Here is a 13870-nt window from a genome sequence, read left to right on the forward strand (position 1 = left end):
CATCTCGCCTTTCACTGCCACCCCGCCCCCCGGCCCACCATCTCGCCTTTCACTGCCACCCCGCCCCCCTGCCCACCGGGCTCGGCACCAGGCCTTGGAGACTCAAGGGTGGCCTTGACTCCACTCCCTCAGGCCACTTCTTGACACTTAGCAGGCTCTCCAGGCAAAGCACTCCTGGACTCTTCATCTCTGCTGGGCTCTCACCCCTAACCTCCGGAGAGGCACAGAGAGGGCAGAGAACAAGCTCGTGCCCCACCCTTCCCAGTAATGGTAATGTCCAGGACGCTCTGTTCCTGGCCTTTTAACCCATCTGACCCCATCCCGCCTCTCCGGGGGCCAGGGGGGTGGGGCTCCAGGGCACCAACCACAGGTTCCCGGGCAGAGCTTTTCCCACCCCAGGAGGATGCAGGGCACGTGACTCTCTCTCAGCAGCTGGAATGAGGACAGGACAAGGGTTGCTGGAGGGAGTAGGAGGTGGGCAGTAGTGGCCTCAGGCTCTCCTGAGGCCACAGAGGACCTGGGAATAGGGAAGTGAGAGGAACTCAGGACTGGCAGGGGGTGAGGGCGAGCCTGGCCAGGAGTGTCCTGACCAGACTGCCCAGATTTGGTTTGGAACATAGTGAGGGGTGGTGGTGGGGACTGGAGGGTTGCGGAGATGGACAGGGAAGTTGAAATGAGCAACTCTCCCCTGTGACCACTAGGGGGCAGGCGCCACAGTCAGCCAAGCTCCTCTTCGCAAAGAGCACCTTCATCTTTTCCGCTAGGGGCCCAAGAGGCTGGGCTCTGCTGCTTGCCACTGCCCTGCCGGTGACCTGGGGTGGGGAGGGCAAAGAAAAGGAAACTCAAAGCTCTGGGAGGCTGGGCTAGGAGAAACCAGCAAAGGCGAGCAGCCAGGATCCTCCCTAGATCAAAAGATCGGGACCCTAATTCTTGGGGTGTCTTTACTCCCAAGTTTGTGGCGCAGGAATCAACCATACCTACCTTCTCTCACCACCACCCTCTCCAATTTAGAAATCCATTTTCCAGCATTCAAGAGCCTCTGTGTTGGGAAGCTCACTACCACTTTTGACCATCTTTGTCAAAAAGTTTTTTATGTTAAGTCAAAAATGTTGACCCTCGCGACTTCCATCAAAAGGCCAAGTCCTAGTGCTCCCTCATGAGCTACATCAAATATCTATGTGTTGCCCAGCTGACAGCTTTGAAGAAAGCCATCTTGTCCTTTCTGCCCTACCCTAGTCTCCTTTTTTCTGGACTAAACATCCCTGGCCCTCTCAACCATTCCTTGAAGGACGTGTCCATCCACTAGGCTCCCTCCAGTCCTCTGTACAGGATGCCTGCCTCTGGGCCCCTCCAGTGTGAGAATGGCCTTTTCTTTTCAGGGGCCTGGGGCTGGCATGATGCACCTGAGACCAGGACTGTGTGGCGTACACTGGCCCATCACCTTGCTTGTTAACACGTGCTTCTGTTAATCCAACCCAAGCCCAACTCTTTGGCACGGTACTGTTCAGCTTTGTTGCCCCCACTCCACGTTAATGGGGTTCATTTTTCAGCTACAAGAGTTGGTCTTTTTATCAACTCTTGTTGCATTTTGAGTTTCAGTCACCCAGCTCTTTTAGGTCTATGGGATGGTTATTTCTCTCAGTGTGACACGTAGGTCTTTGAGATCTCATTTCAAAGCGTAAGGTCACAGAGCCCTGAAGTACATAAATAGAGACCCTGCTTCATAAATCAGTATCCTGGGGGGCTTATAAATGGGCTCGTGGTGTCCATGTGAGCCCTTTTCTGGAATGAGGGTCCACAGCTTTCATTCGATTTTCAAAGGGCTCCTTCTCCAAAAGAAGAGCCATGGCTAAGGCATAAACTCCTTGTCTTCAGATGAGGAAAATGAGGCCCAAAGGGGAGACCTGACACACACACACAAGGCCATGTGGCTAGTTCTGGGGAGATCCTGAGCTTCCTGACTCTTATTACAGTGCTCTTAACCACTGCCTTCTTTCTTAGGACCTGGGTGGGCACTTTGCGGTGAGGTCTGCTCACCTCCTTGAAGCAGGGGCGGGGTCTTACTCGAGTGTGGGCTCTGGGGGTGGCATCTGGCCTGGGGCTCCCTTGCCTAGGATGTTTCCTCCCTGGCTCCATGCCTGAAGTTCCACGGAGCTGCCACCGGGGGCAGTGGTGCCCGGGCTGGTGGCACATTTAGGAATTCTGGACTTGGGCCAGCCTCACCACCCCATCCCGTCCCAGCAAAGACCAGATTCTGAAATGGTCTGTCTTTATTATGTCAACAGAAAACAAAATTCCCCCAAGTGTAAATAGGAGAAATGTGCTGGTTAAGTTACTAATCATTATCTTATTATTAACAAAATAAAGCACTATCTATGTTTACAGTCATAAAAAAAAGAAACAGCCTGGAGAGAAGTTGGTTCGGGGAAGTAGAAGGGGAGAAGATGGGGGAACGGACACAGACTCCACATCTGTCCCTGTAGGATTTGGGGTTCCCTTCCCACCTTGCCCCAGGGCTGTTCTGGATCTTTGGAGTCAGGTGCCAACGGGATTTGATTTTCCTAGGGAAAGACCTTGTGAAAGGGATCAGGAGCTGAGGCAAGTTACGGGTGTAGAGTGGGGGAGGGGGGGGTGTAGAGTGGGGGAGGGGAGGGGAGCGGGCAGGTGTAGGGGCAGAGCTGGGTGGGAGAGGATGAAGCCTTCCAAGGACAGGGTGGGGGTGGGGAGCTCCCATCCCCTGCTCAGGACAGAGGAGTGGAGACCAGCTGCACAAGAGCCCCCTCTCCAGGGCTTCTGTCACTTACAGAAGGGGGCACCATCAGTCCTCCTGCCCCCACTCCTGGCACTCAGGTTGGGACCAGGGGCTGGGGCACCATGACAGAGCCCCTTGGAAGCTGAGCACATTCCCATGCTGCTGGGAGCTAAAAATGGCTCCATGGGAACTGACATGCAGAGTCAGGGAGGGAGTGAAGGGGCAGGCAGGGGAGGTCAGGATGGCTGGGGAGCCCAGGGCAGACCAGGGGCTTACAGACACCCAGCAGGCGTTAAAGGGGCAAGGGCAGACACGGAGAAAGGGAGAGACACAAAAAAAGGCCCTGCAGAGAAACAAGGACAGAGAAATGCACCAAGGACACACAGAACCTGAGACACCCAGACTGACAAAGAGGTAGCAATTTGGGGACAAAGAGAAGCACAGAAAGAGCCCCCCGGAGAAGCAAGAATGGCATCAAGAGACACACCCACAGGAAGTCAGCGACAGTGCCTGGCACTCAATAAATACCTTGTGCAATGAAAGAACAGATGAAAACATGTGCACTTGCGCACATGGGTACACATACACACACACATACACACACACACACACCAGCCAGAGGCACGAAAGGCTTGGCAGAAGATAGAGACATGGAGGAGAGCCAGACCTCTTTGCACAAAGTACAAAGCGATCCTCGTGGTAGAGGAGCGATCTGGGGTACTGTGGTGGGGCGGTGCGTGTTGGTCCCATGGTGGCTGGTCCAGCCAGGACAAGAATGGAAACAAAGCATGTGGCCCCAGGAGAACAGGTCTGTAGCTGCCATACCCCTGGGGTGGATAGACCTGCAGGAGGGGAGGGTCATACAGTGTCCCCTGGCCACGAGCCCCAAGGGCCACCACGGAGCTCAGCCAGCCCAGCCCATCACCGCCATGCAGGACCCACTCGGGCCATCAGATCCTCAGGTGTGCCCACAGGTGTGATGGGGAGGGGGCATCTCCCATCATGAATGTATCTACAAATGCACAGCTGTGCCCATCTCCCAGGCATGCGCAAGTCCAAGTACCAACGCAGTCCGGGTGGGGTTGCTGTGCCTGCTGGCGTGGGGCCCGGTCTTCCCCATGGAGGAGGGCCAGGCCCACGTAGCCGGGATCAGTCTGTGAGTACCACCAGCTCCCCGTCGCTCTTCTCCTCGGCCTCTGAGTCCTCATCCTCGCTGTACCGGTACATCTCGCCATCAGCCACCGAGTGCCTGTCCTCTGTGCCCTCGCCCTCCTCCCTGAGGCTGCAGGTGTTGACGATGACAGGCATGTTTGGGTCCAGGCTGCGGGGCACATAGTGCTCCACCAGGGGCTGTGCCAGGGGCACGCCTGCCACCCGAGGGTACAGGACATCTGAGGGGCTCATCTGCACCTGGCTGGCCTGCGGGCTGCGGGACAGAAGAAAGGCATGGTTACAGATGCACCCGCACTTCAACCCCGACCCTGCTCTCCTCCGGTCCTCCGCAGGGCGTGCCCTCCGAGCTCCCACCCTTTTGGCTCCAAGACACATACACCCGGCTCCCTGGCTGCTTTCTGATGGCAAATTCACTGTCAGCTACAAACCCAAACACACACGTGCAGCCCCAGGGCCACGGGTCCAGACATTCCCAGAGGATCGTGTATAAATCCAGTTTTGGGAAACTGTATATTTCATATGCCCCAGGGAGCTTCCTATTTAAAGAAACCCACTAGGATGCTTGTTTTGGTCAACTCCGGAATCCTCCGTATGATTATTAGTACCTTGATTTTTAGTACCCCTGAATTTTTATTGAGTTTGTCAAGGGGACCCACGGATACATTTCTCCAGATACCCACTAGTCCCCTGTCAGTCACAAATCTATATCCTGATCCACCAGGGACTCACCATGGTCACAGTCACCACTACAGTCACACACACATAATGCCCACACAAACGTATGCCCACACATGCGTGCACACACACAGCTCCCCTGGAATCCCACTAAGGCCACACGCTAACCCCTGCCACTCACAAGAGCTGCGTGCACGCGCACGCGCGCGCACGCGCACACACACACACACACACACAGTCTCAGGCGCTGGGGAGGCCTGCTCACGGGGTCGTGTAGCTCTGGCGGGCATCCTGGCGCCGGGTCCTCATCAGAGCCTTGTACTCGCCCACCCGCAGCCGCTTGCCCTCCACGATGCAGGTGCGCTTGGGCCGTGGCTTGTACTTGTAGTCAGGGTACTTCTCCAGGTGCTGCCGGCTCAGCCTTGCCTGCTCCTCGTAGTAAGGCTGCTTCTCCTGGTTGGTCATGGACTTCCAGCGGGAGCCTGGCCCAGCCCCCAGGGGCAGGCAGTCAGCTGGGCTCTGCTGACACCCCCAGCCCCCTGCAGATCCTGGAGGCCCCGAGAAGGTTTTGGTCCCCAGATATATGTGCAAGCACCTATACACAGCAAGGGCCTGGCCCAGTGTGGGTGCTCCATAGATACTGAGCGAATGAATGAGGTTGGCATGTATAAGGATATCCAATTGCTACCTTAAGACACAGCACCCACCCACATACCAAACTCCACAGCGACTCTGGGAGGCCTCTGGTCTGCATGTTTTGCATAAACAAAAGAGTAGCCACCCAGGCCCCCAACAATCCCCAGAGGCTCCCTGCTGAGGACAAAATACCTGGTGTCTCAGTTGACAAGAGACCTGAACTGGAGGAGCTGAGGTTTGAGAACAATTGCCCTCTTCTAGCTCCAGCAGCCCTGCCCCACATTTCTCCTTGGCCTCCAAAGAGGACATATAATTTCAAAGACCTTTCTACTGAGAGCCCAAGAATACCAGTCTCTCCTGTCTCCTGCCAGAGCCAGCTCCAAGGGTCTGGGCAAACAGGGAAACAAGTTAGGGAGAGATGGGGTCGGGGAGCTAAAGAACGTACACACACACTCTCTTCTGCCTGAGTTCTTCGGTGCAGGTGCTATCAGAAGAGCCCTACAATGGTACCGGACTCCAGGACCCAGCTGTCCCACATCCTGCCTGCCTCCCACGCGCCATCAGATTCCACTGGAGTTCACCACGGCGTGGACCATCACCCAGAAAGCCCCAGGTAGACCCAGCTGACTCCTGCAACTAGATCCTGCTGACTATGGCTCCTGGAGCCCCTAGAGCCCCCCGAGACCCCCCCCCCCACTGTCCCTTACCAAGGATCTTGCTGATGCTGGAATTGTGCATGTCTGGGAAGGCCTGGAGGATCTTCCTCCTCTCATCCTTGGCCCACACCATGAAAGCATTCATGGGCCTCTTGATGTGGCTGCTGTTCCGGGACTCAGGGAAGTGGCGGGAGCCTGGGAAGCAGGGGAGGAGTCAGCCAGGCAGGGCAGCCAGTGTGGGGTAAGGAAGAGTCCTCCAGGGCTGGCAGAAAAAAACATCCCCTACTTGACCACCAGAGGGCGCCAGGAGGCTCCCACAGGGCCAGGGATGGCCAGGAGTAAGTAAGTAAGGGGCCCAGAGACAGACAAGGGACAGATACGTAAGGGGACTCCACAGACAGACTAAGGGAGAGAAGCGATTGGAGACAGACACAACCCGACCCACCCTGGCCCTGGTGGGAAGCAGAGGTGGGCCCTCCTGCCCATCAGCCCAGTACCCAGAGCCCTCACCGTCCACGTCACAGCCCAGCATGGCTTCTTCCAGTGGGTGCACACAGCTCTCCTCCAGCCGCTCCTTGGCTGGGGACGTGTCCAGGCTAATGAGGTCCTGGGTAGACAGGGCAACGTGTACATCAGCCCCCTCTGCAGCACCCCGCTCCCCTCCCCCGCTCTTCCCTTTGGTAGCCTCAGACACTGTGTCTTCCACCCCTGCCCACCCAGGTGCAGGGTAGTGGGAGCCCATACCTTACGGAAGGAGGTGTTGGGGGGACTTTCTAAGGCTCCACTGTGACCGTGCAGCAGCTGTCTGGCATCCTGGATGGCTTTGGTGACAGCATCCCCTTCACCAAGGAAGCCTATGGGACAGGGGAAGAAAAGGAAGGGAAAGGAGGGGCTATTGAGGGAGGTACACCCAGTTCATGTCTTGCCACCCTGGGGTGGTGCTCCCTCTTCCCCTCTGTTGCACTGCACATCCCCAAGGGGGCGCCATTTACACTGGAGTCCTGGTGACAGTAGACTGGAAATGAGAATGGCCTGAATCCCTGATTCAGGTGCCCAATCAGATACAGTGGGGAGAGCAGGAAGGGGATCTTCTTCCGGGACACTGAGTGCTGGAACTAAAAGGGGCCAAAGAGAGCAAGTCTAACCCCTTGTTTTATAAAAACTGTAACCCACAGAGCGGAAGGGACACGCTCAGGGTCATATCCTGCCCTCTTAGCTCTCTCCTAGAAGAGGGCTGAAGGGAAAGGTGTAGGGGCGGCTTACCCAAAGGCAGGCTGGGGGAGCTGGCCTGCAGGTCCCGTGTGGGGGCCCCACGGCTGGGAGGACGGGGTCCACAGTTGCTCATCTTCAGGCTCGGGGAGCTGGAGGCATTAGGCAGCTCGGGGGCCTTGGGCTTGGCCGTGAGGTTTAGGGGTTGGGAGGGCTCCTGAGGGAGACCCAGAGGGTTAGAGACACCAAAGGACACCTCCACGGAGGGACTGCGGGGACACAGGGTGACAGAGGAGACAAGCAGACAGGAAAGGAAGACAGAAGAAGCAGGAGAACAAGAACAAAGGACCCCATGGTCCCCTAGGCGGGCAGCCAGCCACCAAAGGTGAGGGCGGGAGCCCCCGGCCAGTGGGCGGGGGCAGTACCTGTAGGGCGTGGTGGGCAGACAAGGCCCCAGGCCTCTTCACCACTGGGGCAGCGGGGCTGTGCAGCAGCTGCAGCGGATACTCCACTACGGAAAAGGCGGCAAGGAGAAAAGTCCTGGATGAGCACAGAACAGCAGACGCCCTGCTTGACGAGGTCCCGGCAGCACAGAGCGGGCAGAGGCTCGGAGCTGGCCCAGCTGGCTTCCAACCACTGCCCTCCCAGCCCCAAAGCACTGCTGAGGACCTCCTGTGCCCTCGTCCCCCACTGCCCGGCACACTGATCAGCATCTTCACCCTGTTCCTGCCCTTCCCAACCCACTGACCGTGGAGTTCCCACCCGATGGTGAAATGAGATCAGGTACACCATCCACTCTTTCTACGGGTCCTTGTGTTTTGTACCTACTACGTGCAGGGTACAAAAGCAGCTGCCTGGTTTGTAGCCGGCCTCATGCGCATCATCTCAACGTAATCCCTAGTATGTAGCATATAATAGGTGCTCAATACATCATCCCATTGTATGGATAATGAAGACTGGGAGAAGTTACATGGGTGCCCATAGAGTTACTGAATGGGAGCACTGAGATCTGAGATCTGAACTCTGAACCCAGCCGCATCCTCTAGACCTTTCCCCCCTACATGCACTCTCTCTCCGCTACCTAGCTGGCTTCATTCTCCCTCAAGGAGGACCAGCATCCCTGACTTGCCAATTGAGGTGGAGAGATAAGCCATGTAGACAAACACTGACCACATGGCTGGCGGTGATACGGGCTGCATGGGTGGCATGCCAGAGAACTCTGTTCAGCTGGGGTGACTGGAGCAGGCTTCCTGGGGGGAGGGGAGGCGTGAGCGGGCATGGCAGGCGGGCAGGTGGGAAAGCGGGAGGTGGGAAATGAGGCTGGCACTCGATGGGCAAGCGGGGCTCGGGGCCTGTGAAGGCTGAGCCCGGGAGTTTGGACCCTATGCTATGGGCACCCGGGCACCACCTAAGGCTTGTGACCTGGGAGAGGCGTTGCTCATACTCAGCCGAGGCGGGGGTGGGGGGGGGTAGCGGGGGCGGGGGGAGGTGGTGGCGCATCTGGCAGCCACAGGATTCCTGCTTACTAGGATTCAGGAGCAAACAAAGCAGGGAGCAGCCTAGCCAGTCCAGGTCTTCCACAACTTATTTCCTGCCCCCTGCCCCCCTTGTCCAGCAAGGGTGTGGCCCCCTCCCCACAACTAGGCCACTGCCCTCCTCACCCCTGCAGCTCGGCTCTATGGACACCTGTAGGTGCAATGGTTTTGTGCAACCTGTCCTCCCCCTTCACCCCTCCCCATTCCCAGTCCCCACTCCTCCACCCCAAATTAGAAACTGCCTTCAAAGTAGGGCCTGACTTTCTCAGTCCTTTGTGTTTTCCCTTCCCCCACCCAGGAGTCAGTGGTGCTGGTCCATGAACTGTGCCCACGGCCCAAAGCCCTTGCTGGTGGACCCGTAGGAATTCACCCAGCTAGATTTCCCCTGCCTTCTCTCTCACATGGAACAGGGAGCATTGACCAAAGGGAGTTGACTTAAAACTCTTTCCCCTCCTGGATCAATTATGGGCAGCATCTCTGCCCTGTCCCCAGGACCTCTCATAAGGAATCAATGATCGTAGCCTAATAATTCCATCTCTGCCTCCATCCCACGGTCACTGCCCTAGTCCAGACTGTCATCCCCCATCTCTAGAATCCCCTCAGCAGCCCCTACCCCGTCTTACCTCCAGTTGGTACCCCTCTGTTCCCCACCACCCACAGCCAGTGTGACAACACATCCTCTGCTGAAATGTTCCCGTGCATCCCACATTCTACAAAATAAATCCCAAAGTCCGTGCTCAGCCCCGACTGCCCTCCCCAGGTATATCCCACTAGCTGCCATGTGCTCCCCTCAACTCCAACACCCCCTTGGGCTTTCTGCCTCAGGATCCAGGCCCCTTCCCTCCACCCTCAGCTCCCAGCTTCACCCTCACAAGTCTACTCCCCCAGCACCCAAGCGAGCACCACCTCCTTAAGAAGCCTTCCCAGATTCCCCGGCTGTTGGTATCCTTCTGTCTCCCTCCCCAGACCGTAAATTCCTTGAGCTCAAAGTCCACATTTTATCACCCTCGTGGCTGCCCAACAACCAGTCAGCACCTGACGCTTGTTGCTGCTCTATCTGTGGTCACTGAGCCTCAGTGACAGGGCAGAAGGCAGCAGTGCCACTGTCAGGGCAGAGCAACAGCATGAATTTGGGAGATGGATAAATCTCAGTCAACATTCAAAACGTTAATATTCTGGTACAGGAAATGTCCCACAGAACTGGGGGGCTAGACCTAGATAGGCAACATCCTCTTATGTCTGGATAGCACTTTATGGTTTTCAGTGTGCTATTTGTTTTCATTCTCCCAGTGAAACTCAGAAAGAAGGGATTATTCTTTGACTAGACAGATCCCAAAGTGAGGCCCAGAAAGGCCACACTGCACATTAATGGATGAGAGTGGTTCCTGGGCTCCTTCCCTGACCTCAGGTCAACCCTCCCCTCCCACACTCACCTGGCTTGCAGGGAATGGGCTGAATGGGCAAAGCCAGCTGGGAGTCGGGGGTGACAGGCAGAGGTTGGTGGCTTGGGGGGAAGGCTGGAATCATGACGTAAGGCATGTTGATCTGCTGAGGGCAAAGAAACCCTGTGTGAGTCCCTGGGGGGCCCAACCAGCTACCCAGCTGTGGTCATCCCTGGACACAGAGGGTGGACCTGGGGATGAGAGACACAGGCCTGGGGCAGGGACAGTTTTCAAAAGGATCCATCTGACCCTATGTCCCCTTTGTGGGCCTCTGTCTTCCTGCCCTCAGGTCCCAGCTGGGAGGAAGATACTCTGGGCCCTGCCCTTGAAATAGGGGACAAAAACAGGGGAGGAGCCGCCCTCCTTAGGATCATGCCTGAGTGGTTCTGCTTAGTCCACACTCCCTGCCTTTCCCTGTCTCCAGTACCTCTCCACACTGGTGTCAACCCCTCAAGCCCCTGCTCCCCCAGAGCCCAGCCCTCCCCCCGGCTTTACCTGGATCCCAGCACCCAGCCCTCCCCCATCTTTACCTGGATCCCAGCACCCAGCCCTCCCCCATCTTTACCTGGATCCCAGCACCCAGCCCTCCCCCATCTTTACCTGGATCCCAGCACCCAGCCCTCCCCTCTTTTTACCTGGATCTGCTGCTGAAGGAGGTTGATCTTATGCTGCTGCTGAATCAGCTGTTGCTGCTGCTTGGCGATCTGGCAGAGGAAAGAGTAGGTGATGGGAACACGCACCTTAGGCCCCAGGATCACACCTCCCACAAGCCTTTGCGGCCCCATCCACACCCTGCCTCCCGTGCCTAGCACAAGGACATGGAGGACAGCTGGACAGGGCAAGAAGCCGAACAGCCATCCCTCAGGATTTATTCTCCTTTTGTGGAGAGCTCACCCCTTCCTCAGAGACCAAAGATGGAGGCTAGGCAGGAAGCCGCCAGCTGCTTTTACTCAGAGCCCCGCAGCGCCGCTCCACGCCCTGTCCCCTCACAAGGGCTGATGAACCGCCAGAGGTGGGAATGCCCAGCCCCTGCCCACGGCCCCCTCCCCGCCTGCCCCCACCATGCTCCGCTCTAGGCCCTGGACCAGACCCCCATCCCTGGAAAGAAAGCCAGACACCAAGCAGGGCCTACCTGCTCCTGCTGCTGCCGGGCCAGCTCCATCTGCTGCTGCTGCTTCTCAAAGAGCATAGCAGCCATGTTCTTCTGCTCGGAGTGGGCCGTCAGGAGCTGGTCCCGCAGGGTGGACAGCTGATGGATCATGACCAGCAGCTGGAGCTCCTTCTCTGCCAGGCTCTCCTGGGTCCCTGCTCCACAGTGAAGCAACCACCATTGAGAACTTTTGTTTGTTCATCTGTTACCGGTCCATCCGTACGACACTGAGCAATCGCTCTGCCCCAGGCCCCCGTCAGGGGCTGGACCACAGAGATGACTGAGATACAGTCCTTGCCCTGGAGGGGCCTCCTCATCTTGTCACCTGACAACTAGCTGCTCTAGAAGGTCCCCACCATCACTCACCGATTCCAGGCCCTGGAAATGCTGACGGTGGGGCATCTCAGCCCTGGCCCACCTCTGGGATGTCCTCAAGTGCCCAGTGCCACTGGGTCAGGGTGGATAACTAACCCACTGGAGGGCCCAGAGTGACACGCTTAGGCTTTGGAGCAAGACAGATCTGGGTTCAAATTCCCCTTTTAATTCATCCCTCCTGGGAGCTGCTGGACAAGCTACCAACTTCTCTGCACTTTCGTTTTTTGAATATATAAATGAGCACAACGATCGACACTTCACAGGGTTGCTGGGAGGGTTAAAGGTATTGAATGTAAAGCTTAGTCCCGGATCTGGCACACGGTCCTCAGCTAGCAATGTCAGTGCTTCCTTGTCTCTAATCCAGTTCATGTCAGATGCAGCAGTTACTCCTAAGTGCCAGGATGCAGACCATGTGCATCAGAATTACTCGGGGAGCCTTTGAAAAATACAGATGCCCAGGCCCCCATCCTCTGGGGTTCTCATTCAGTAGGCGGGGGTGGAACCTGGGGATCTGCATTGGTTTAAAGATTCCTCTGGGAGTGTGATTAACCACACTGGGAAACTTATCACCCTGATGAACCTAGGCAACACTTTAATTCACTTAGTGAGGTCCTGGTGGCCTAGAATTAATTTCCAGCAGTGAAAGGGAACGTTCGGCTCATTTTATAGTGAGATCTGAGAAGTGGCTAAGACATCCCCAAGGTCTCAAGGGTCCCAGGGGATTTGATTCCCACCAGGCCTCTGCTGCATGGGAATAAGCCTAGAGCTTGGACCCCCCCGGGTGAGGGATGGTGCAGACCCCTAGGACCAGGCAGGAGCCAGAGTGGCACAGGCCAGGCGTGAGGGCACCAAGAGCCCCAGAAATTGCCCTACAGGCCTAGACTGCAGGGCCAGGCCTGGAGAAGGGAAAAGGGTTCAGACATCTGTCCCCTGCCCACCCATATGGGCCTTCACCTTTGACATCTTTGGTTTCCACACAGCTCCTTCCCAGAAACCTCTCCTTCCAGTCACTGGACAGCAGCTTCTCGATGGCCGGCACGACTGGAAGATACCAAAGGGCTAAGGAGTAACTGTCCTAACACCTCCCCACCCAGGCCCCCGTCCCTAACTAGGGCAGACGACGTCTTACCTTCTTTTAAATTTCGGTTGAAGTCCAGCTTCTCCTGGCTTCCAGAAGCAGCCTCAGAGCCTCCTGGTCTCTTGGGTTCTGGGGACCCATTGCTTTCCAGGGAGCTGCTGTCCTGTAAGACACACTGAATATCACTGTCACCCCCAAGGGAATGGGGGCAGACTGCAGTGTGGGGGGCTGAGCGCCCCGGGGATGTGTATCCTAGGGGAACTCCAGAATCTACCCAGCCCCACCCTCCAGTAGGGCCCTCCCTTCCCACCTTCCCAACCTTTGCTCTGACTTGGCTTGATAGATTTGGTGAAAAGAACAAAAGGTTTAAAGACAAGAGACCTGGGCTCAGTGATTCACAAGGTGCTTGAGCCCACGAGTCCCTGTACTTCTCTGAACCTGACCTCGGTCTTCCGAAAATGGAAATACTAATATGTCCCCTGCCATAGGATTGTTGCTGGGATCAAGGGAGATAATGCACGTGAATGAGGTTTGCCACTGCAGACTTAAGAGGCCAAAAGCCAGCTATTAATTATTACTCCCTTGTACGCACCTACCACTCCAGCCCCGCAGGTTACTCTCAAGGCCCCCACCCCACCCTCTTTAAGACACTGTCCCCTCTCTCCTCTTCTCATCTGAGTCCTCTCCATTCTTTAAGACCCAGCTTAAAGCCCTACTTATTCAGGAAGTCTTCCTCGATCACCACCCCTACCCCTTAGCCCCCTTTCACATACTCCTCCTGGCTGGATCCCTCCTCAGAGCCCTAAAACTCTCCTCATTTTCACTCATTTGGCTTTTGATTTGGTATTCCCTTTTTACATTTCTTGCATGGAATCATGGAATTTTTAAGAGCTGCAAGAATCTTCACCACTCATGTAGTTCAGCTCCTTCATTTTGAGGATGAGGAACTGTATTGTCTTTAATAGCAATTTAACTCTGGTTCGGTTAATAAGGCTGCTTTTCTCGAATCATATGAAAAAGCTAGTAGATTATCTTTAAGCCAGCCTGTGAGCATGTGTGTCCTATTTCTCAACTAGTCTTCAAGGGTAAGGACTGGTCACACACAGGTGAGCAGTTCATATCAGGTGAGTGAGGGCAGAAGTGAGTTCATGTCCCGCTCTGACAGGTAGCCTGACCCACCCACCCACCT

At 56.2% G+C, this 13870-nt stretch overlaps 1 protein-coding gene across 6 annotated transcripts in view; it reads right to left on the reverse strand.

Annotated features, from left to right (window-relative positions):
• Positions 1-2252: 2252 nt before the first annotated feature.
• SOX13 (SRY-box transcription factor 13) overlaps positions 2253-13870 on the reverse strand; it is a 44400-nt gene continuing 32782 nt past the window's right edge. Inside the window, exons 4-16 of one of the 6 annotated variants that reach the window (XM_067729342.1) lie at positions 12733-12844; positions 12558-12644; positions 11211-11383; positions 10714-10782; positions 10070-10181; positions 9260-9346; positions 7527-7612; positions 7156-7318; positions 6637-6746; positions 6403-6499; positions 5944-6087; positions 4866-5148; positions 2253-4178 (exon numbers count right to left, since the gene is read on the reverse strand). In XM_067729342.1, coding sequence (XP_067585443.1) covers positions 3902-4178; positions 4866-5148; positions 5944-6087; positions 6403-6499; positions 6637-6746; positions 7156-7318; positions 7527-7612; positions 9260-9346; positions 10070-10181; positions 10714-10782; positions 11211-11383; positions 12558-12644; positions 12733-12844 — 1800 coding nt within the window. In that variant the 3' untranslated portion in view covers positions 2253-3901. Of the gene's footprint in view, positions 4179-4865; positions 5149-5943; positions 6088-6402; positions 6500-6636; positions 6747-7155; positions 7319-7526; positions 7613-9259; positions 9347-10069; positions 10185-10713; positions 10783-11210; positions 11384-12557; positions 12645-12732; positions 12845-13870 lie in introns of all 6 variants that reach the window. The other 5 variants (XM_067729341.1, XM_067729344.1, XM_067729343.1 and 2 more) reach the window with 5 other exon arrangements.

Source organism: Pseudorca crassidens, chromosome 2 (genome assembly GCF_039906515.1).
Source record: "Pseudorca crassidens isolate mPseCra1 chromosome 2, mPseCra1.hap1, whole genome shotgun sequence".
Taxonomy (NCBI): Eukaryota; Metazoa; Chordata; class Mammalia; order Artiodactyla; family Delphinidae; genus Pseudorca; species Pseudorca crassidens.